The 23,777-nt window shown below is 36.9% G+C and overlaps 1 protein-coding gene across 14 annotated transcripts in view; it reads left to right on the top strand.

Annotated features, from left to right (window-relative positions):
• The window catches only part of ATP2C1 (ATPase secretory pathway Ca2+ transporting 1), a 100,292-nt gene that overhangs the window by 59,683 nt on the left and 16,832 nt on the right, over nt 1-23,777 (top strand). For all 14 annotated transcript variants that reach the window (XM_058184168.1, XM_058184170.1, XM_058184172.1 and 11 more), the window contains 6 exons: nt 996-1,093; nt 1,773-1,868; nt 1,945-2,034; nt 3,845-3,949; nt 19,357-19,513; nt 20,063-20,233. In XM_058184168.1, coding sequence (XP_058040151.1) covers nt 996-1,093; nt 1,773-1,868; nt 1,945-2,034; nt 3,845-3,949; nt 19,357-19,513; nt 20,063-20,233 — 717 coding nt within the window. The remainder of the gene's footprint in view (nt 1-995; nt 1,094-1,772; nt 1,869-1,944; nt 2,035-3,844; nt 3,950-19,356; nt 19,514-20,062; nt 20,234-23,777) is intronic.

Here is a 23,777-nt window from a genome sequence, read left to right as displayed (position 1 = left end):
AGCATCTTACCCACTAAGCCACCGCATCCCTTTTTTTGGACCATATTAAAAATAGCTTTAACTGTATTCACTATTTTTCACAGTGTATAGTACCTACCCAAATAGAAATCCTGTGCAACTTTAGAATAGCAATGGAAACTCTACTATATTTGCATGATTAGAGTTGTGGAACCTTTCTTCAGGAGATCTATATAGCCCCCTTCATTTATACTCTTGAGACAGCAGTTCTAAAATCAAAGCATTAGATTGAATGAGAGTATCTGTTTGATATCTGAAGTTTATTAAATAGACAAAATGTTTGATCTAGTGTAAAAGAGAGAATTTGGTATGTTTATCTGGAGAAAACAAGATGACCCCCACATTGACTTGCCTTAACTAAATCCAAAAATCAGGAATAAATTTGGACCTAAGAACCTTTTTGATGCTTAGAGTATGTTATTAGGTCAGGCCACAATCCAAAGTTCTGCTCCAAAAGTAATCATCCAGGTCATGGAGAGGAGTCACTAAACGAACTAGAAGTATTTTGAAATGTTTCTTTCTTCAGATTTGGATAATGATAGTCTTCATCTTCCTAAACGGAAAAGGCAAATGGTGGCTTTTGCAGAGCAGCACTTGCAGATCCTTCATCCAGAGCACCTGCAAGTGCTTATTAGTTTGGCCATACCAATTCTTCCTCTGGACAAAGATGCAGAACGGTGGAACCAGCTGCCCTTACAGTTGTTGCCGTTGGAATGTGAAAAGAATAGCTCCAGCATGAATTATGCTAAAACTTTAGTGAGAGAGTAGGGCCTCTCTTTAAAAATGAACTGGCCTGAGACCCTAGAGTAGATTTATGACATGGCTACGCCACAGATTATGGGACTTTTCCTATTACTGACCTAAGCAAGGATTCTTTTCTATTATTTTAGATTCTTAATAGACATTTTGCTCTTATATTCCATTATCTTTTCAAATCTTACAAATAATGAATTGATAATATTGTTTATGCTTTTCAGGATGTTGCAATGTAATTTGTTCAGATAAAACTGGTACACTGACAAAAAATGAAATGACTGTTACTCATATATTCACAGCAGATGGACTACATGCTGAGGTATGTGAGCATCAGTGTCAGAGATTCTTTGTTTACTAAAGTGTAATGGTTCTGAAATCTTTTTCCTAGAGACTGGTTGTTATTAGAGAAAATTATCTTCTGGCTATTTGGGATTTTTCAGTCTTGGCAACTGTAAAATATGTGGATTTACAACATATTGCCTAGGGAATTCTGGGAGTTGGTCCATTTATCAGTTGCCAAGGTTGAGAAACCCTGGACTATTGGATAGTTGTTTCAAAAATATATATTTATACATATAGTTCTTGTTTGTCATTGAACCTGGAATTATGATTGTAAGTTGTAGCAGCTGTAAGTTGAGGCATCACATAGCTGGACACAGTTTTTCAAAATGATTTGCTTTGGTTGTTAAGTAAATGCTGCAGTCATTAAATTAAACAGTTTTCTCCCACTGGCATTTTTTACTGAAAACTATAAGTAAATGCTGCACTTCACTGGTTAGATGGCCTAGTCATTGTTATTTGAACATAGATTTTTTTAAACATTTATATTTTATAGTGTTTTACCAATCTATTTGAAATGTTAATAGTCCATGTATGATATGCCATGCACTAAATAAATAAGGGAGAATCAAGGGATTTATGTTTCACAAATCATTACTTTTCCTACATTATTTTTAATATCATATGGTTTGATAATTGTGCTGATTATTTTGTCACAGGTTACTGGAGTGGGCTATAATAGATTTGGGGAAGTCATTGTTGAAGGTGATATTGCTCATGGATTTAGCAAACCATCTATTGGCAGAATTGTTGAGGTAAGCCTCGCATAAAAAAATAACTATCTTTTGAAATAGTAACAGCTTATTATAGTAACATTTGTTTTCTTTGTAGGCTGGGTGTGTGTGCAATGATGCTATAATTAGAAACAACACTTTAATGGGAAAACCAACTGAAGGAGCCTTAATTGCTCTTGCTATGAAGGTAGGAAGTGGACTGAACCAGTGGGTGATACTAATTTAAAAATATAAAACACATATTAAAAAAACATAGAGGATAAGCTCTGATTGTATTATTATTATTGTTGTTGTTTGGGACATGTAACGTTAGACTAATAAAAGTATTGTAATACAGGTAGTCCTTGACTTACATTCATAATTGAGCTCAAAATTTCTGTTGCTAAGTGAAACATTTGTTAAGTAAATTTTGCCGCATTTTATGACCTTTCTTCCACAATAGTTATGTCAGTCACTGCAGTTGTTAAGTTAGTTACACAGTTGACTAAAATGAATCTGGCTTCTTCCCTATTTGCTTGTCAGAAGTTTGCCGAGGGGATCACATGACCCCAGGACACTGCAACCATCATAAATATGAATCAATTGCCAGGCATCCAAATTTTGATCATGTGACTATGGGAATATGCAATGATGTTGTGAAAAATGGTCATAATTCACTTCTTCCAGTGCTGTTGTAACTTGGAATGACCACTAAGCAAACCGTTGTAAGTCGAAGACTACTTGTTGTATAAGTGTTATTATTAGTTGAAGCTTACTATGAAAACTAAAGCAATGCAAGAACAATATGCAAGCTCATATACACACATATATAAATATATAATACAACCCAGTGAATAAAATCCAATTAAAAAACTGAACTAGTAGTTTATAACGGTGAATGGATTTAGCAAGAGCCTTAAAAATACTTTTATTCTGATTTTTCTTCAATAGTGAACCAGAAATATTTTGCACTTTTTGGAATTAAAATGCTAAGATTTCAAATTTAACCATTTTGTTGATTATTATAATTTATCTGTTGAAATTTGAAGCTTTTAATTTCAGTTTTTCTAGATTGTAAATTAATCAGTTAAATTACTGTTTGAGTTATAAAGAATAGTTGATGGTTTGAAGTCTCCAGAAGCTGAAATGGTTCTAGAATTAATAAAAACTTAAATGTTAATTACTTGATAGCTTAGGCACAGCATTTTTTTTAAAAGGAAAATTATCTTGTTATGATTTGATTATAGGCATTGTTAACATAGGAGATAATACTATCAATAGAATACAAGAACTAGGTGGAAATTTGAAGTGTATGTAATTAAATATAGGGTACAGAATATGTTCAGCTACTGACACTGAAGAAGCCAATAATGTGAGGATACATTTTTGTTCTGTAACAAAATTTTCAGTGGCTTTTTATTACCTTAAAAAAGCATATTAGCAATTAAAGGTGTTTATAAAACTGTAGTTTTAATTAAAAATACCATCACAACTCTTTTTATGCAAAGGTTTTAAGATTGGACCTTTACATGTTTCTGTTAGGCAAAACTTCAGATATATTATGTTTTTTATTTTTATAATTACTCTACAATAATTTCAACCCTTGATTTTTCAAAATATAACAGAATAGCTTATCTGCATCAATAATTGAACAGTGGTTCTTGACTGTGGTAAAGTATACTTCAAAAAACCCATGTCTGGATTCTATAAAATTCTGATAACCACCTAAAGATTTTGGAAAAATAACCCTTTCATTATAGTTTTAACATTTGCTAACAAATTTTAGCAAAATAATTTTACTAGTCAAGTGAAATAATTTTAGTAAAATAGAGAAATTGAAAGTGTACATAACTCTAGTTATAACTTTAATAAAAAGTATTAAAGGGAAATTAAAAGTAAAGAATGTTGTGTTGAAAGAAATAACGAAGTAGTGAAATGATGTAGATAACATATGTAAAATGAGTAGAATATGTATTGCCAGAAGGAAGTAGGTTGTACAATGTCTTTTGTTTTCATAGATGGGTTTAGATGGAATCCAGCAGGATTACATAAGAAAAGCAGAATATCCTTTCAGTTCTGAGCAAAAATGGATGGCTGTTAAGTGTGTACATAGAACCCAACAGGTATGGCCATTATTAAACTTTTAATGAAATCTAATATTTTCCTACAACCTATTCTTTTTAATAATGCAGTGATTAAATTCTGCCCCATTATATTTAAAAGAAAAAGATCTAAATTTTATTTATTTTATTTATTATTAAACTTCTATGCCACACATCTCGCTGAGGCAACTCTAGGCAGTTTACAATTTAAAGGCAATCATACAATCTAAATTGTTATACTTCATTTTAAAGTGAAGATAATGTTATAATTGTTTGAGAGAGAAAAAGAATAAGTAAACTCATCTGAGGACGATGTGTAACAGTCTACCATCTCTAATATTGCAGCACCATTTTCAGCCTTGTAACAGTGTATCATTTGTCCAATATGGTGTTGTTGTTGTTGATGTTGTTGATATGGTGTTGTTGTTGTTGTTATTATTATTAGTATTATTATTTTCTTTCGTCATTAAACATGAAACTCAGTCAACTGAACATTTAAAAATGCATCACAGATACCATTGACTGGTGCTAATGGTTGATATGGGTTGCTGCCAGCATCCAAGGTATCAACCAAGTACCTTCTTAAAATGTATGATGTTCCAAGTAGCATTTTTTTTGCTGCTGTTATTGCAATTTGTTGATGTATTTTATAAAATTCTTGGACGTGGTACCAAGTGCCCTGATAACAGTGGGTATCACTGTTACATGTTTCATCCATAGCCATGTAGTTTTGATGGCCAGGTTGCAATATTTCATGGTTTTTTCCAGTTCTTTTTCCTTCGATTATGGCATCTCCTGATACAGCGATATCAGTAAACTGATATCTTTGGCCCTCAACAACCATGATATCTGGCATGTTATGTTCCAAATGACAATCTGTCTGTATTAGAAAGTCCCACAAGTTCTTCACTGTCTCATTTTCAATAATTTTTTCCACTTTGTGTTCCCATGACTTTTCAGATATAGGTATGTCATATCTTTTATATTTTATTTATTTATTTATTTACATTTATATCCCGCCCTTCTCCAAAGACTCAGGGCGGCTTACAGTGTGTAAGGCAATAGTCTCATTCTATTTGTAAATTTACAAAGTCAACTTATTGCCCCCCCCCAACAATCTGGGTCCTCATTTTACCTACCTTATAAAGGATGGAAGGCTGAGTCAACCTTGGACCTGGTGGGACTAGAACTTGCAGTAATTGCAGGCAGCTGTGTTTTAATAACAGGCTTCTTACAGCCTGAGCCACACCGCGGCCCTTATGACCACTGGAATAATTTAGCAACTCGATCATGTCTAGCTTTGTAATCAGTTTGCGCAATTTTGCTGCGCTCACATATTAAGTGAGTGCAACAGTTTCAACTTTGTCGTTGCAGAGTCAGCAGTTTGTATTGTCAGTGGATTTTTGTATCTTCACTTTCATGGCATTAGTTTGTAGTGCTTCTTCTTGAGCAGCAAGTATTAAACCTTCCGTTTCTTTATTGATGGTTCCTCTCTTAAGCCATGCCCATGTCAAGTTGTTACCACACTTTCCTTCAATGTTTTTGAAGTGCTGTCCATGCAGAGCTTTGGTTTTCCATCCATTTAATCTATCATCCAATGATTTTCCTTATATTCTGCCTTGTTTCTGTTCTTTTTATAATATTCTCTGTTTTCACAGCCTGCAGCAATCTTTCTGTGCTTTGGTTCACATAATCATTCAGACTTCATTTTTCTTCTTCTACAGTTTGATGGATTTGCAATAGCCCTCTGCCCCCTATTCTTCTTAGCAACCTGTCAGTGTCATTTCATGGATGTAAAGCATGGGAGAGAACCCGGAAGCATTGTGTTGAGATGGACAGGGAATAGCGAGCTCCGCTGAGCTTTGTGAATTCCCTGGGCCGATGAACCACTGTTGAGCGGTCTTTGGACCGGAACTGTCCTATAGGGACGGTGAAGAGGGAGAGGCAGCTTGGATGACCAAGAGGAACCGGCAAGTTCCTCGGAGGTCAGAGGAAAGCTCTCTGACTCAATGGCGATGGCAGTACTATGGCAGCCATCAATAAGCTGGGGCAACCGGACAAGATTTTGAACAGGAGCGGTGATTTGAACAAAGTGTTGAAGTTGGGTGAGTGAGTGAACACCAACTCACAAGAAAATTGTCGTGTTCCTCTCCCACTCCGACGAACGAGTCAAGGAAGTCTGTAACAAACTTGGCAACGAAGCCTCTGCAGTTTGCCAAGTTCCTTCGAGGTTTATCAGGGCAGGCAGGAGTCCAAGTTGTGACTTCAGCGATAGGGTCCAATATCAGCAAACTAGATAAGACTTTGCTTGACTCAAGGTTAGAATGCCAAAAGCAGGTCCTTTATACAGGCTGTGGGGTGTGGCTCCATGACTCAGCATTTATCCAGGCCTGCCCCACCCTTCCTTCTGCTGGCGTCGCCTCTCAGATCTCCGGAAGCAAGGGTCCACCCGCCCTGAATTGTCTTTAGCTGGATCTGCTGTTAGCGTGTGGGAAAGGGAGGGGTCAGAGGGAGTAGGCCCAGGTAATTCTACCACCTGGCTGGCTTCCTGCTCTGAAGGCTGAGCCAAAGGAACACACGCTGTATGAGTAAGTTTAATTGGGCTTCTCCTTTCACTCTTTGAATCCTCTCCGGGCATGGGGCCAGGGCCGGGAGCTGGAGTTATGACAGGCCATTCATCTTCATTATCAGACTCCGAGTCTGATAAAAGGCCCAGTTGGAGACGGGAGGGGCCCGGCTGAGGAGAGGAGGGAGGACGAGTCACAACACTAATATTATATTTGACATCTCATAGATATAAAGTGTGGTACATATTCAAAAGTTTACGCATTTTCCAGTCTAGGTTTTCCAGTTCAGCCACAGTTCAGTTGATGATTCCAGCTGGATTGCGAATCACTGAGACCGCCCATGTATTAATGGCTTTAATTATGTTTCCAGCATTCAGTTTGATTTTAATATTTTGAGGACTCTCCTGATGTATTCCTTTCACATTGACTCTTTGATTTTTCCATTTGAGATGTTACCTGCTTCCAGTATGCCTAGGTATTTGTAATTATCATCATTTGCTAATGCTTTCCCCATACTTCCATTTTCCAGTTCTATTCCTTCTATTTTTTCCATTTTTTTCTCGCTCCATCGATAGTATAGCACATTTTTCAAGTCCAACGTTCATTCTGATGTTGCTGCTAAACAGTTGAATTGTGTTGGGTATTGATTCAAGTTCAATGGGGCTTTTCGCATACAGTTTTAAGTCATCCATGTATAGTAGATGATTTATTTTGCCATGTTGACTTGAGATTTGGTAGCCCAGTTTTGTGTTTCGTAGGATTATTATCAGTGGAATTAATGTGATGTTGAACAGTAGTGGTGAAAGTGAGTCCCCTAGGAAGATTCCTCGTGTGATGTTGACTTTGCCAATGTTCTCCCCAATTGCTATTAGAACTGTTTTCCACTTTTGCATATTTGCTTTCAAAAATGTACAAATATTTTTGCTGATTCCAAAGTTTTCCAGGCAGGCGTTAATCCAGCTGTGGGGTAATGTGTCAAATATCTTCTTGTAATCTATCCATGCCATATTTAAATTTGTTCTTCTTGTTTTTGCATTTTTTAGTACCATTTTGTCAATGAGCAGCTGATCTTTTGTTCCTCTTGATTTTTTGTAATTTCCTTTTCGTTCTACTGGGTAAAGACTGTTTTCCATCAGATGACTGAATACTGAATTTGCCAGTACACTTGTAAAAAGTTTGAATGTTGTTGGCTGACAAGTAATTGGGTGAAAGTTGCTTGGTTCTGTGCCCTTTTTTGGATCTTGCATTATCAAGTATGTTCAGTCAGCTATTAACAGTTCTTCGCTTGTTACATTTTGACGCATTTCATCAAATTTAGTGACCATGCGGTAATGGAGGCTGGTTAGGTGCTTTAACCAGTATCCATGAAGTTTGTCCAGGCCAGATGCGGTCCAGTTCTTGACCTTCTTTACTTATTGTGCAACCATATCAGTTGTTGTTTTGTTTCATGTTGCTTGTTTTTTTGTTGTTTTTTTGTTGTTTCATGTTGTTTGTTTCTTTGATCCAGGAGATAGTTTTATCATGTTCCACTGGGTTTTCCCACAGTTGTTTCCAAAAGTTCAAGGTTTTTTCTTTAGATGGGTGAACATTAGTATGGTCTCAACTTTCATCAAGTGACCAGTAGAAGAGGTGTTGATTTCTTCTAAACTGGACATTTTCACGATATTTTTTTATTCATCCTTGGTATCTTTTGATTTTCTTTGCTGTTGCTATTACATGCTGTTTTAGTTCTTCCATAATTTCTGTTACTGTTTTTTCCTCCAGGTTGTGTTTTTTGTTTAAACTATTTTTCAACTTTTTTTCTTTACTTTTCCTTCTTTCAAGTATTTCAAATTGCTGATCTCGATTTTTTTTTTTTTTATTTTCAAATCGATTTTTCCACTTTCAGTGGGTTTCTTTTTTGGCATTTTATAACCCAATTGTGCAGTTATAAACAGCAGCTGTGCTGTACATTAGTTGGTTTGTTTCACGTAGTGCGCTGGATGGGATGGAAGTTAAAATGTTGTTCACAGTGTTTAGTAGATCTTTCTACTACTTTCTAAAGATCTTTAGTAGATCTTTAGTAGATCGTTTGCTATGTACTTTGTGAATGGCAGGCAGTCTTTTTCTTTCTGTGTTTTCTTTGATGTGGTTTTCAATCTTCTTTCAGCATTTTTGCTAGATCACTTAGCTCTACACTTTCAAGTTGTTGCATAGGAAGATCTTCATCCTGTATGTTGGTTTCTTCCACTGGTTGGTCAGTTTGTTCGGGTGTTGGAATAGTTTCTTCAGCCTGTTCATCATTACTTGTTGTTTTCTTTCTAGCCTATATTTCTAGATTTTGCATTTCCACATCTGTGAAAACTTTATTATGAATGATGAAATGTCTTTGATCCATTAATCTTTGTTCAATTATGTCACTAGGGGCCGGTAGGGGCCGGTTTAGCTCACGCTGGTAAAAGCCTGTTATTAAGAACACAGTAGCCTGCAATTACTGCAGGTTCGAGCCCGGCCCAAGGTTGACTCAGCCTTCCATCCTTTATAAGGTAGGTAAAATGAGGACCCAGATTGTTGGGGGGGCAATAAGTTGACTTTGTAAAAATATACAAATAGAATGAGACTATTGCCTTATACACTGTAAGCCGCCCTGAGTCTTCGGAGAAGGGCAGGGTATAAATGTAAACAAAAAAAAAAAAAAACTTTCTGGGTGTTTTTCATTTCAGATGCAGCTGCATCATTCTTTTTTGAAATCCCCTGGCTGTTGGTTCTACCTGGTAGTAACATTTAGTGATTTCTCGATTTTCCTTGGTTGTCCAAGTTTTGAGCTTTTGTCCCAGTCGCTTTACAGTTGCACGCGCTTGTTCCCCAGCAGTAGCAACTGAGCCCTGTAGCCCATTTTTTGGCAGAGGTCCAGGAACAATAGCATCTGACGTGGTCTTTGTTGACCTGGGTGACAACCATCTGGTATGGAATTTTGTTGATTTCTTCTCATCATTGGTGATGGTAGGTGCCTGGGTTGATTCATGGTGGCCACTACCGAACTGAAGACTGGCATTCCCATAACCATCAGACCACACCCGATAGCCATCCAGGCCCAGCCACGGGATTGTTGTTGTTGTTGTTGTTGTTGTAATTAAAAAGTCATGGGAACATAAAGTGGAAAAAGCTGTTGAAAATGAGAAGGTGAAGATTTTGTGGGACTTTCGAATACAGACAGATCATTTGGAACACAACATGTCAGATATCATAGTTATTGAAAACTGAAGCGTACAACTTACTGATATCGCCATATCAGGACTGGAAAAAAAAATCACAAAATATCACGACCTGGCCATTGAAATTACGTGATACCTATTGTCATTGGGGCATTTGGTACCATGTCCAAGAATCTTACAAAATACATCAATAAATTGCAGCTTCCTGCAATAAGACCAGAGGAACTGCAAAAAACTGTGCTGCTCGGAACATTGTACATCTTAAGAAGGTACTTGGTTGATAGCTAGGATGCTCGCAGCAACCCGCAGCAACTATCAGTGCAAATCAATAATATTTGTGATACATTTTTAAATGTTCAGTTGACTGAGCTTCATGTTTAGTGAATAAAACAGATAATAATAATAACAATAGCAACAACCCCCAGTGAGGTACTACCCTGACGTGGTTGTGGGGCTTGTGTGCTCTGAGGAAGATGAGAGCTATGCCAGAGGTTCAACCATACTGGACAGGTCTCATCAGAGGAGTCACACAAAGAGTATCTCTCCCATAAAAAAATATGGTGAGACATACATTTCAGAAAGCCATACCGGCTCGGATGTCACCCAGGTTAACAAGGTCTGTGCTAGATGTTGGAGTTCCTGGATATCTGGTGAAAAATGGGCTACAGGACTGTTGGCTGAATAACCAGGGCCAGCAGTTGCAGAACTACTGTAAGAAAAGGTGTTTACCCATCCCAAATACACAGTGATTGAAAACGAAGACATATTGATCTATCATTACAGATCAAGTCTACAAGAAGAGGATATTTGAAGTAAATGCACCAGTTCTGGAAAGAACAACATCCAGAATGGGGGTGGGTTCCACTTACCCTTGCTACCGTTTTGCAACGAGAGTGCACGCACGCTTGCTTCGCTTGCACATGGCGCTTCTGTGCATGCGCAGAAACTTCTGCACATGCACAGAGTGTTCATGATGACGTCCAGGTGGGTGGGCGGAGCCTCCCACCATTGTTACTACTGGTTTGCACGATCTGGACAGAATCGATAACAACCCACCATTCCAGAATCAGAAATAATAGAACAGAGGCAAGCAAACAAATGTCGATTTATAATACGAAATAAAGTATTCACAGAAGCAGAATCGGAAGAACTGCGAAAGTTTATCCAGGGCAAAGAAACCAGAGCCTTGCCAGAAATAACTCAGAATATAGAGACAAACCAGGGGGAGTTGGCAGTAGAGGAATCCAGCAGAAAAACTCTTTTCATTTGAAAACCAGGCACCCTCTCCTCTGCCTAAGGAAGAACAAAGCCCTCTAACTAAAGAAGTAAAGGAATTGAAACAAAGATTAGCTGAGCATCTAGAACATCATAAAAACATCAGAATAACGTTGCCTGCATTGAAGCTTGTTCCAAAGGAATAGCTAGCACAAGCATTAAAAGATGCAAATACTCAATATTAAGTATAAGCATCAACTCACTGCAAGAAACAAATCAACCAATGTATAACACAACTGCAGTTATAACTGTATACCTGGGATGCAAAATCAATAAAGAAGAAAAAACGGAACAGTGCACCACAAAAATGAAAGATTAGACTGGAAAATAAGATCAGCAAGTTGAAATCAGATCCAAGCAAGCTAGAACAGATGAAAGAAAAGAAACTGAAGAACAAAAAGACCAAAGAATACCTAATCAAGAAACACCACTTAGAAACAAGGAAGATCAAGGAAGAACTGGAAATAATAAAGCAGCAAAACAGCTATAACCAAAAAGATCAGCAGATACAAAGCTTGAATTGCAAATTATAGGCAGAATCTCTCATTTCAATCTAATCAGAAACATTTCTATCAATCTATAAATGGAGAAACAGCAGTGACTTAGTCAGTAGCTGACAAGGAAGAAACAGTGCAGTTTTGGGTGCAGATATGGGATAACCCAAAGAAAGGACACAGCTTGATTAAAAGAGGTGGATAAGAATAAAAAAGAAGTTGAAATGGAAGAATTAGTAATTACAGCAGAAATGATAGAGAAAAAAGCAAGAAAAATCAAGAATTGATGAACACTAGACGAAGGTGAACTGCATAGTTTTTGGTTGAAACATCTAACTGGTTTATACCCATTCTTAGCCAAGCAGTTTAACAACATACTAGAGGAGGGAAATTGAAGAGTGGCTAACATCTGGGAAAACCTACCTGATAATGAAAAATCCAGCAAAAGGAGCAGCACCAGGCAATTACAGGTCAATGACCTGCTTACCAACAACTTTCAAATTACTAACTGGTATAGTAGCTGATGCAGTCCAACAGCATCTAATTGAAAACAATCTCTTTCCACCTGAACAGAAAGAAAATCACCCCAATAGCAGAGGAACAAACGATCAACTCCTAATTGACAAAATGATTTTGGAAAACTGCAAGAGAAGGAAGACCAACCTGAATGTAGCATGGATTGACTACAAAAAGGCATTTGATTCTCTGCCACATGATTGGGTAATCAAATGCCTAGAAATAACAGGAGTCTGTAGAAACATCAGAAACTTTGTGCAAAGACCGATGGCACAATGGAAGATACAGTTGCAGGTCAATGGTGATAGACTGGGAGCAATTAATATCAAGAGAGGAATTTTTCAAGGAGATTCACTATCACCACTACTATTTGTCACTGCACTGTTTCCTCTGTCAACACTACTGAATAACTCAGGCATGGCTATCAAACATCAAAAACATCTGCCAGACTATCCCACCTCCTTTACATGGAATATCTGAAGTTGTATGGAAAAACTCCCTCTGAAATTGTTGCTCAACACTGTCCATATATATAGCCAAGATATTGCAGTGGAGTTTGGACTGGATAGATGTACAACACTCACTATCAAACAAGGAAAATAGTGAAAACTGAAGGAATCAAGATGCCCCACAAAAATAACATTAAGAGTCTGGATGAGGATGATTACTATAAATATATGGCTATCCTTCAAACTGACATCAAGCACACTGAAGTCAAGAAAAAAATTAGAGGTGAATACATGAAAAGAGTGAAGAAGATCTTAAGTCCAAACTCAATGGAGGAAATACTATTAAGGCATTCAACACCTGAGCAGTACCAGTCATTAGATACACAGCTGGAATAGTGAATGGACTCAAGCAGAACTAAAAGCAATGGATAGGAAGACCAGAAAAATAATGACAATGAATCATGCCCTTCATCTATGTAGTGACATTAATAGACTCTATCTACCAAGTTAAATAGATGGGCATGGAATGTTGCAAGTACATCAGATGGTTGAAGAAGAAAAAATGGCTTTGGAAGAATATCTGAAGGACAATGATGCACTGAAGCTAGTGTATCAGGAAGGCTTACTGACTACTGAAAAGACCAAACTAGCCTACAATAAATACCAAATGAAGAACAGAATTGAGGAATGGGAAGACAAAGCACTACATGGCCAATACATTAACAAAAATAGCAGGAAAAGCAGATAACAACAAGACCAGACAATAGCTAAGAGAAGGAAAGTTGAAGAAAGAGACTGAGGGACTAATTCTGACTGCACAAGATCAAGCCTTAAGGACAAATATATACAAAGCCAGAATTGAGAAGACAGCAACAGACAGTAAGTGCTGTCTATGCAAAGAAGTTGACGAAACAGCAGACCACCTGGTAAGTTACTGCAAGAAGATTGCATAGACAGACTAGAGGCAGAGGCATGACAAAGTAGCAGCAATGGTGCATTGGAAGATCTGCAAGAATTATTATTTACCTGCAAGCAAGAACTGGTGGGACCATAAAATAGAAAAAGTAATAGAAAATGAAGAAGTTAAATTGCTTTGGGACTTTAGAATTCAAATAGGCAGGCACCTGCCACATAAACCCCAGACTTAACAATTGTCGATAAGAAAAACAAAAAAGTGGATGTGGCAGTGCCTGGAGTCAGCAGAATAGAAGAGAAAGAATTGGAGAAGATAACAAAATACAAGATACAAAGACCTACAAATAGAAATAGAATGACTGTGGCAAAGGCAAGCAAAGATAGTACCACTAGTAATAGGTGTCTTGGGTGCAATTTCAAAACAACTGGAGCACCACTTGAACACCATAGGCATTGACAAATTTGCCACCAGTCAATTGCAGAAGGCTGCTTTACTTGGAATAGCTTCCATCCTGTGACAATATCTGTAACACCATCAAACATCCAAATCTGCTATCCCAGGTCCTTGGTAAGGACTCGATAGATACACAAAAATGCAAAACACAGTCTGAATATCTGGCTGACTATGCGAATCACAACAACAATAACAACAACAACAGCTGGATTAACACCTGTCTGGAAAACTTTGGAATCAGCAAAAATATTTGTACATTTTTGAAAGCAAATATGCAAAAATGGAAAATAGTTCTAGCAGCAAATGGGGAGAACATTGGTGAAGTCAACATCAGACGAGGAATCTTCCAGTGGGACTCACTTTCACCACTACTGTTCAACATCACATTAATTCCATTGACAATAATCCTATGAAACACAAAACTGGGATACCAAATCTCAAGCCAGCCTGGCAAGATAAACCATCTACTCGAATGGATGACTTAAAAATGTATGCGAAAAGCCCCACTGAACTTAAATCAATACTCAGCACAGTTCAACTGTTCAGCAGCGACATCAAAATGAACTTTGGACTTGAAAAATGTGCTATATTATCCATGCAGCAAGGAAAAATGAAAAAAAAAAGAAGGAATAGAACTGGGAAATGGAAACATAGTAAAAGCATTAGCAAAGGATGATGCCTACAGATACCTAGGCATATTGGAAGCAGATAACATCTTGAATGGAAAAGTCAAAGAGTCAACGCAAAAGGAATACATCAGGAGATCCGCAAATTTTTAAAATCAAAGCTGAATGTTGGAAACATAATTAAAGGCATTAATACATGAGCAGTTCCAGTGATATGCTACTCAACTGGAATCATCAACTGACTTTGGCTGAACTAGAAAACTTGGACTGGAAAACGCGCAAAGTTTTGAATATGTACCACGCTTTACATCCATGAAGTGACATCAACAGGTTGTACCTGCCAAGAAAAATAGGGGACAGAGGACTATTGCAAATCCATCCAACTGTGGAAGAAGAAAAACGAAATTTGAATGATTATGTAAACCAAAGTACAGAAAAATTGCTGCAGGCTGTAAAAACAGAGAACATTATAAAAACAACAGAAACAAAGGCAGAATATAAGGAAAAACAGCTGTGGTGGACATGGCAAAAGAAAAGATCAGACTCATATGAAAAGTATACCTGACCAAGTCCAGGTTCAGATGTATAATGTTGTAAAATTAATGAAGTGTTGATAATTTCTTTGTCAGCAGAATGTCATTCAGCCGCCTTGTTTAATGTGATTGGCTTCCTGTTGGGGAGGGAAGGAGGAAAGAGATAGTTACTGGCTGCTTTGTCTTGCTTGTTAGTTTTTTAATCACATATACTTGGCACTGGATATGACATAAACAGAATCCATGGTATGACTGTGGTGTTACCCTGTGAGGTTGTCTGAGATTTCTTTAAGCCAATGGAGAATAGGAAAGAGGTCAGGACCCACTGTAGTGTGAGGGTAATGACTATGAAATAGATTCCTCTTTTTTGTATATATTTTTTTGTATTTTCCTTTAACAACCAACATACTTTGTGGACAGTGTATTGACTGGATAAATATATCTTTTACACAGTGCTAACAATAGTAATACAATTACATACATGGAAGTCTTTGTCTTCCAACTCCTAATCTTAATATGCTAATTATAATTATAATATATTTTATGTATAAATACTATTTTCCTAATTTGTACTTATTTCTTCACACACCGCTGCAATTGTTGGGGTTCTTCTATATTCACATCTTTGTCTTTAAATAGTAGTATTCTATCTTTATGATTCTTTATCACTTTCACCATAAATATATTTAAATATCAATAACATTTCTTCATTCAATGTATTTATTGACCCCTGTTGAATCACTAATATTTTGTATATTACTCATTGTTCCCCCATAATTCCAATATCACAGTTTTCTATAAACACCAATAAAACCAATTATTAATAAAGTTTAATCAGTCCTGGGATTATATTTCTAAATTCCCTAAATTTATAGTCCTTGAAAGCTATAAATTCCAATATATTTTTACACACTGTTACTCATAATAGTACATTTAAATATACCTAATCATAGTCTCCCACCTCCTAACCTTAGTATATTTGTGGTTATAATAAATTCTATTATATATATATCCATATGTGTACTACTATTTTCCCAATTTGTACTTTGTACTTTTTTCTATTAGTTTTTACTACAGTCACTAGTTATTATATTTCTATCCGTCATCTTAGCCTTTTTAGAATTTCATCATTTATTGACTTTTTAGTAACTCTTTTATATTTCTCTCTTGGGATCCTATATTTCTTTCTAACATTTTTGCACATATTGAATGTTCCCTCTGCCTTACCCCTTCTTTCCTTCTGCTGCTTCATTTGGATACTCATCCATAACCCTTTCATTACTTTGGGAAAATCTTCCTTTTTTTCTCTCTTTGTTCTATTGTAAACTGTTAAGGAATTATCTATTTGATTCTTAGTATTTATTATTACTGTCTATTTAGTGTTTTTGTCTTTATAACTTATTTTGATTTGTCTCCTTCGCCACTCCTTCTAATTTCCCATCTGTTTTCTGAATGTTATGTTCATCATTTCCCACCATTGGTTGAGGGTCCTACACTCACATCTTTCTTTTTGAACAATCCCATCATCTTCATATGATTCTTTGTCACATTTTCATAAATACTAGTAACCATCACTGACATTTCTTCATAGAACTTTATTGTCTCCTGTTGAATCATTTTGTACCAGTTTAAAAGTTATTTCCAAATGTCCAGGTCACCTACTAAAATAGAATTAAGGTCAAATGGCCTTCCAGGTGTTATTTACTTTCACTTCTTTTCTTTGTGTATTCTTTGTATACCTTAAGCAAGTATCACTTTCATTTCGGTTCCCACACTGCAGTAATCTTCTTCCTCCAGTAGATGGCTCTCTGGCTCTAAATCCATTAAACAGCGTGCAAAAACAACAACATCAAAAACAACAACACCACCATGTCCTGTGAAATAGATTCCTGCTTTTCCTGGCTGACTAGCTGCCAAGGAGAGTCTCTGAATGTGAGGGGTAATTAATATTTTATTAAATAAAGGGATTGTATCTGTTTTCTTGAAAAAGATGATGATACACTCCTATCTGAATCAAATCAACTTCCCATTTTCCAATTTTCTTTTTCTTGGGAAGATTCCAACTTAATTAGAGGAGCCTGAATGAAGCAGATTATATTGACTGTTTTTAAGTCTTTAAGTCTTTAAGTCTTTAAGTTTTTAAGTGTTTAAGTCACAGACTGTTTGTCTGTGATAAGTCTGCTTTAGTTGTTCTTACAGATGACCTACAAAACGATCTTTGTATCAAAAGATCTTTGCGTCACCTGCAAAGTAATGGAATCTATCATCAACCAATCCATTATCCTCCACCTAGAAACAAACAACCCACTCTCTAATAAACAATTTGGTTTCAGAAAAAAATTATCATGTAATTTAAAACTTGGCAACTCCAAATCTCAGCCAGCAAATGCTCTGTCTTACATGTTGGAAAAAAGAATCTGAACACTAAATACAAGCTTGATGGACATTACCTTACAGATGACCCCCACCCTATTAAAGACCTTGGAGTTTGGATATCAAATGATCTAAGTGCCAAAGCGCATTGCAACTACATCGCAAAAAAGGCTTTAAGAATTTTAAACCTAATCTTGCGTAGCTTCTTCTCCAGAAACACTACTATACTAACCAGAGCATATAAAACATTTGCTAGACCAATTCTTGAATACAGCTCGCCTGTCTGGAACCCATACCTCATTTCAGACATTAATACAATTGAACGTGTCCAGAAATATTTTCCAAGAAGAGTTCTCCACTCCTATGATTACAACAAAATACCTTATGCCACCAGACTTGAAATCCTGGGTTTAGAAAACTTAGAACTACGTCGCCTTCAACATGACCTGAGTTTAAGTCATAGAATCATCTATTACAATGTCCTTCCTGTTGAAGACTACTTCAGCTTCAATTGCAACAATACATGAGCACACAATAGATTTAAGCTTAATGTTAACCGCTCCAATCTTGATTGCAGAAAATATGACTTCAGTAATAGTTGTTAATACTTGGAATACAATACCAGACTCTGTGGTCTCTTCCCAAAATCCCCAAAGCTTTAACCAAAAACTGTCTACTTTTGATCTCACCCCATTCCTAAGACGTCTGTAAGGGGCGTACATAAGAGCACAAGCGTGCCTACTGTTCCTGTCCTAATGCTTCCTTTCGTTATATCCAATTAATATAGTTATTAAATACTTATGCTTATATATATGCTTATATATCATATAGTTATTTCATGCTTATGCTTATATATACTGTTGTGACAAATAAATAAAATAAATAAATAAAAAGTCTTGATAAAAAGAATACAGCCTTCAGCAACTTCGTATTATTTTTATGGATATCTTTCAGGGATTAAATTTTGAAGGCATCCCTATATTTCAGTGGTTCTACTCCTTCCTTAGCAGGCAATTTCCTTTGGTAGTGATAAGGGTAAAAAATCAAGTGCCTGGCCACTCCTTTGCAAGGTGCCCCTGTTTTTAACTTTATTTAATATCTATATTATGCTGCTGCAAGAGGTAATTGTTAGTTTGGAACTGAGTGTCATTAGCATGTTGATTATTACTAGCTATACAATTCTTTTGAGACCAAGATAAAGATATGGGGAAGTGCTAATCTAAAGTTTTGAGGCTGAGAAGATACACAGTGGTTGTTTGTTAGAAGCACCATGGTAATTCCCGTATTGGTTCTGGATAGAATCATAATATCCCTGAAGGAGAAAATTTATTATGGGGAGTATTCTTACTTCAGTAGCAATTGGTGGCTATAGCTAGGGGAATCTTTTCTTGACAGTAATGGGGGCACCAACTCCAATCTTTTTTGGAACAGATTGTGCTAATTATAGTTACTCATGCATTCAACCACCCCATGTTAGAATTACTATAATTCACTCTCCTTAAGGCTATTATTGAAGACTTCACTCGATACAAAATGCAGTTGTCTATATGCTGATAGCTAAAAGCCTTTTAGAGGATAACATCTATATTAGAGGCACTATAGCAGGTTTTGAGGTAACTAGTGAAACTTCTCATTATTATCTACAGTATATAGCCTTTTATGACCTGAGTCCTAGGTATCTGAAATATCTGCTCTAAAACATAATTGAGGTAGGTAAATTGGATTAGGAGCTTCCTATGTATTTTTGGCCTTTAAAGAGGTATTTGAGAAATAATCATTCTCTGTGTCAGCCCTGGAAGAACTTTTAACAGAGATCAGGATGACTCTTATTGATTTAATCTTTATGAAGTAAGTTAAGATGATTCTTTTAGAAGACTAGAGTATCAACCTTAAAATGGTTTGTTCGGCTATTATAGTTGCTGCACTTTTGTTATTGTTTTTATGATTTGTGTTTTAATTATGTTTTTCCCAAACAATATAATTGGGATGGTATACAACTGAAGAAATGAATGCATGAATAAATATTTTTTAGGACAAACCAGAGATTTGCTTTATGAAAGGTGCTTATGAAGAAGTGATTCGATACTGTACAACTTACAACAACAAAGGGCACAGTTTACCACTTAACCAACAAGAAAGAGATCATTATCAGCAAGAGAAAGCATCTATGGGGTCTGCAGGGCTTCGAGGTAATGTTTTCACTCATTATTCTTTGTGAATTGTGATTTGAAAACAAATTATTTGTTGCACACAGTGAACTCTGAGCAAGCTTGTACCAAGTGGCAATGTAACTTTAATATTTCTCTCCAGAATATAAAAAGAGAATGAGTTGAAGAAGGCTAAATTAAAGCTTCCATTTAATCAGGGAACTAGTTTTATAGCATTGTCTTATGTATTTATATTTAAAATTGAGAGTTGAATACTTGGAAGTCTGATTAAACTCTGTATAGAATTATCTAGATTAAAGAAAATTACTAAATAAGAACAGAAATATGGATTTTTATAATATTTTCCCTCATAGGTTAGGAGAACACATTAGTTTTATTTCTTGTTACATTAACATTAACTGATTGCTTATAAAAAATATTTTTTGTAATTTCTTGGAGTCTCTTGTGATACTATCTGCATGTTATTCTATTAACATTCTTCTTCTCATAATTGAAGGAAAATGATTATATACTTTCTGTTGCCTTAAATCAGTGGCACAGTTAGTAATACTATTTCTTTTATTTTGAAAGTTCTGGCTTTAGCTTCTGGTCCTGAGCTTGGACAGCTATCCTTCCTCGGTCTGGTTGGTATTATTGATCCTCCTAGGTCTGGTGTAAAAGAAGCTGTTGCTGCGCTTATTACTTCAGGAGTAGCAATAAAAATGATCACTGGAGATTCACAGGAGACTGCAGTTGCCATTGGTATGAACAGATATTTTTTGTCCTTTTGTGAATTTTTGTTAATAATTATTTTGCTGGTATATGTTGGTTTTGAGTTGATTTTGAAACTGGGGACAGGAACTGTAAAATCAAATCCATGCGCCTAAGGAAACATTTTCATAGCTGTGTGTGTTTTTTTAAGCAGCTCCATCAGTGCATGAGAAAACACTTTGTGGATAGCTATAGAAATACTCTATGAACATGAATACTAAGGGCCTCTGGTGGCTCAACAGACTAAGCAGTCTGTTATTAACACAGCTGCTTGCAATTACTGCAAGTTCAAGTCCCACCAGGCCCAAGGTTGACTCAGCCTTCCATCCTTTTTACCTACCTACTTTATAAGGTAGGTAAAATGAGGACCCAGATTGTTGGGGGCAATAAAAGTTGACTTTGTATATAATATACAAATGGATGAAGACTATTGCTTAACACAATGTAAGCCGCCCTGAGTCTTCGGAGAAGGGCGGGATATAAATTCAAATAAAATAAATAAATAAATAAAAATAAATAAATACAATATGAAGTTTAGTTATTCATAGTAAAAACCCAACAATGCTGGGCAAGTAAAAACATCTTTCATTATAATAAATAATTGTTTGGATAATGGCCAGTAAAGCTTGTTTTTAAAAAGTTTTAATTCTGTGTTTATAAAATGTAGAATAAAAAAACCATGCGAAGCTTTTTTAAAATAGAACATCACATTCCATATGCTTCTGTGTTACATTTATTAAAACGTACATATTTTTTTTATTATTATTGCCTATTCCTCAATTGCAACATTTCACCTACTCACCTATTCACTCATTCACTCACACCCAAACACACACCCAAACACACACACATGTGTATCAGAGGTGGTATTCAGCCTGTTTGGATAGGTCAAGCAAACCGGTAGCGGAAATTTTAACTGGTTCGCTGAGCCGGCAAATGCTACCTCTGGCTGGCCTCAGCCCCACCCACCCAGTCGCCGCTCGCCCCCGCCCGCCTGCTCACCCTGCCCCACCCTGCCCTATAAGTACAAGTACAATTTATTATTATGGTCTTAGACCAGAACACCCTGCCCTATATATGTTGCCTTCAGCACATGGCCCAGCTAATCACCTCACCTCCATGCCTCACCCACTCTGCTCACCAAAGGTAAGCATGCTGCCCGCTTCCCTTCGCCTTGGGTCGGGGTCCCGATTGGAGTCTTTGCCTGCTCACCATTCACCTTGGCCGGGGAATGCACAATTCCCCAGCTCCCACCTTGCCCTGGAGCCCCTGCCCGTTCACCATTTGCCTTGGCCAGGTTGGGGAATGTGCCATTCCCTGGCTCTGGCCTTCCCCAGGGCCTCTGCCTGCATACCACCCGCTCACTCTCTGCCTCACTCACCTTCATCCGCACCTGGGTGGGGATCCCCGGTGAGGCTCGGCCAGCAAGCCTCCACCCACCAGTAATTTTCGGCTGCCTTCCAGGCAGCTCCGTTGCTCAGCAGGCCATGAATGGCACCAGCAGGCAATGGGTGTGGGCGCGTGCGCTTTTGGTGCGAAGAGCAGGGGGTTGACAGGACTTCTTCAGACCTCTTTTTTGGCCTCTAGTTTTCAGTGCAAGAAGCCTGCAGCTGCCACCTCTTTTTTGGTACAAGAAGCCTCTAGCCATTGCTACCGGCTTGGTTCTGGCTGGCAAAGAGGCTTCTTGTGCCGAAAAAGAGGCGGTGGCTGCAGGCTTCTTGCGATGAAAACTATAGGCTGAAAAAGAGGCCTGAAGTCCTGTCACCACCCTGTTCTTCCAACCGGTCACGCACAGGCACCCCATTGCCTGCTGGTGCGCATGCATGGCTGCACCCCATTGCCAGACCTAACCAGGAAAATGCTGGCTGCGCTGGAAGGACAGCGTCACAGTGGATCTGCTTAGAAGGCAGCCATAAAAGGACAGGCTGCAGGAGTTGCCTTTTCTGCCGGTTCTGTGGGGGTGGCTTAGTGGGGGTGGTTTGGTGGGGGTCATGTGACAGTGGGCGTAGCCAGCTCAATGTCACTCACAGCAAGGTGTTGCCCCACCAAGCCATGCCCACAGAACTGGTAGTAGAAAAATTTGAATCCCACCACTGATGCGTATTTTTTATTTTTAAAAGGAGATTAAAAACTAATACAAGATAATAATAAAAATAAAAAATAAAAGAGGAAGCTGAAAGTTCAAGAAAGGAAAGAAGGAAAAATAGAAAAGGAGCAAAAAAAGATACAATGAAATAGCTTCTGATTTTCTTTACATACATACAATAAATATATAAATACAATTATAAGTTTATCTCTTACTCTATGATTACAATATAATGTACTCAATCTAATGATCAAAATCATAAATCCTAAGGTACTTTTTTCTGTTTTATGCAACAAGTACATAAGTGATAAATGAATTTTTTAGCCCATTTTTGAATTTTAAGTTAATAAAATTTGAAATAGAAGTGAAACAATATTTCACTTCTTCTTCTATTTCAAATTTCATTAAAAGTTTATACGTTTTACCAATTATATGTTGATCATTCATAAACAATTATATTTGTTTTCAAAAAGCTAAACTATTTTGTCTACTTTAAATAATTGTAATTAATGGAACCATTAATATCTATAATGATATTTTATTTCTGCCACCAGTTCTTCTCTGGTTTTGTTTTATATTCCCCTTGACAAAATTCTAGTACCTCATGATAAGTTAGCTATTTATGTTTGCTTATTTTTTTTCTGCTTCTCGTGCTGAAAGCCACAAATGTGTTTTCCAGCACAGCCTGGATTTGTATCTATTTTATATACTCAATACCGCATGACTAGACTAACATAATGATTATTAAAATCCACCTTACTGTTAACTTTGTAACAAATATTTCTGTCCCTCAAATCTCAGCTCATGTTTTTCTAACTCCAAGAGCCTTCTATTTCTCAGCAGTCAGGACTGACCCTTTCATCCAAACATACAAAAAAACCAAAATACAGTTACAATCAGATAAATCCAATCCTCTTTCCCTTTCATCTTGCAACACCATATATTTAACTTGTATTCTTCTGCCACACATATTTAGATACATCTCTCTGTCATTGTTTAAATAGTGTATCAGTTGTCAAAACATGTATTTGAAACAAAAACACTTTCTAGACCAGGGATGTCAAACTCGATTTCATAGAGGACCACATCAGGGTTGTGTTTGACTTTGGAGGCCAGGATGGTCATGGATGGGGTGGGTGTGGTCATTGTGGGCATGGTTGGGATGGGTGTGGCCATGGTGGGTGTTTGACACAGGCTCAAGATGCAATTTTTGCAATCAAAACAGCTATTCCAAACAAAGGAGATTTACTTTCTGGCACAAATAGTCTCAATTCCATAATGTAGAGATAAAGGACATTTAGAATCCCCAGCTGCTATGGGGCTTGATTCTTTTGTATAGGAACAGATCTGAATATGTGCATAATACTGTCAGAACAGAGATGTTCAAAAGCTTAATGTGAATTAAAACAACCTAAACAACATCCAGGGCATTATATTTATAGTTACTGA

The sequence above is a fragment of the Ahaetulla prasina genome, chromosome 4, assembly GCF_028640845.1.
Source record: "Ahaetulla prasina isolate Xishuangbanna chromosome 4, ASM2864084v1, whole genome shotgun sequence".
NCBI lineage: Eukaryota > Metazoa > Chordata > Lepidosauria > Squamata > Colubridae > Ahaetulla > Ahaetulla prasina.
This window is presented reverse-complemented; position numbering and strand designations above follow the sequence as displayed.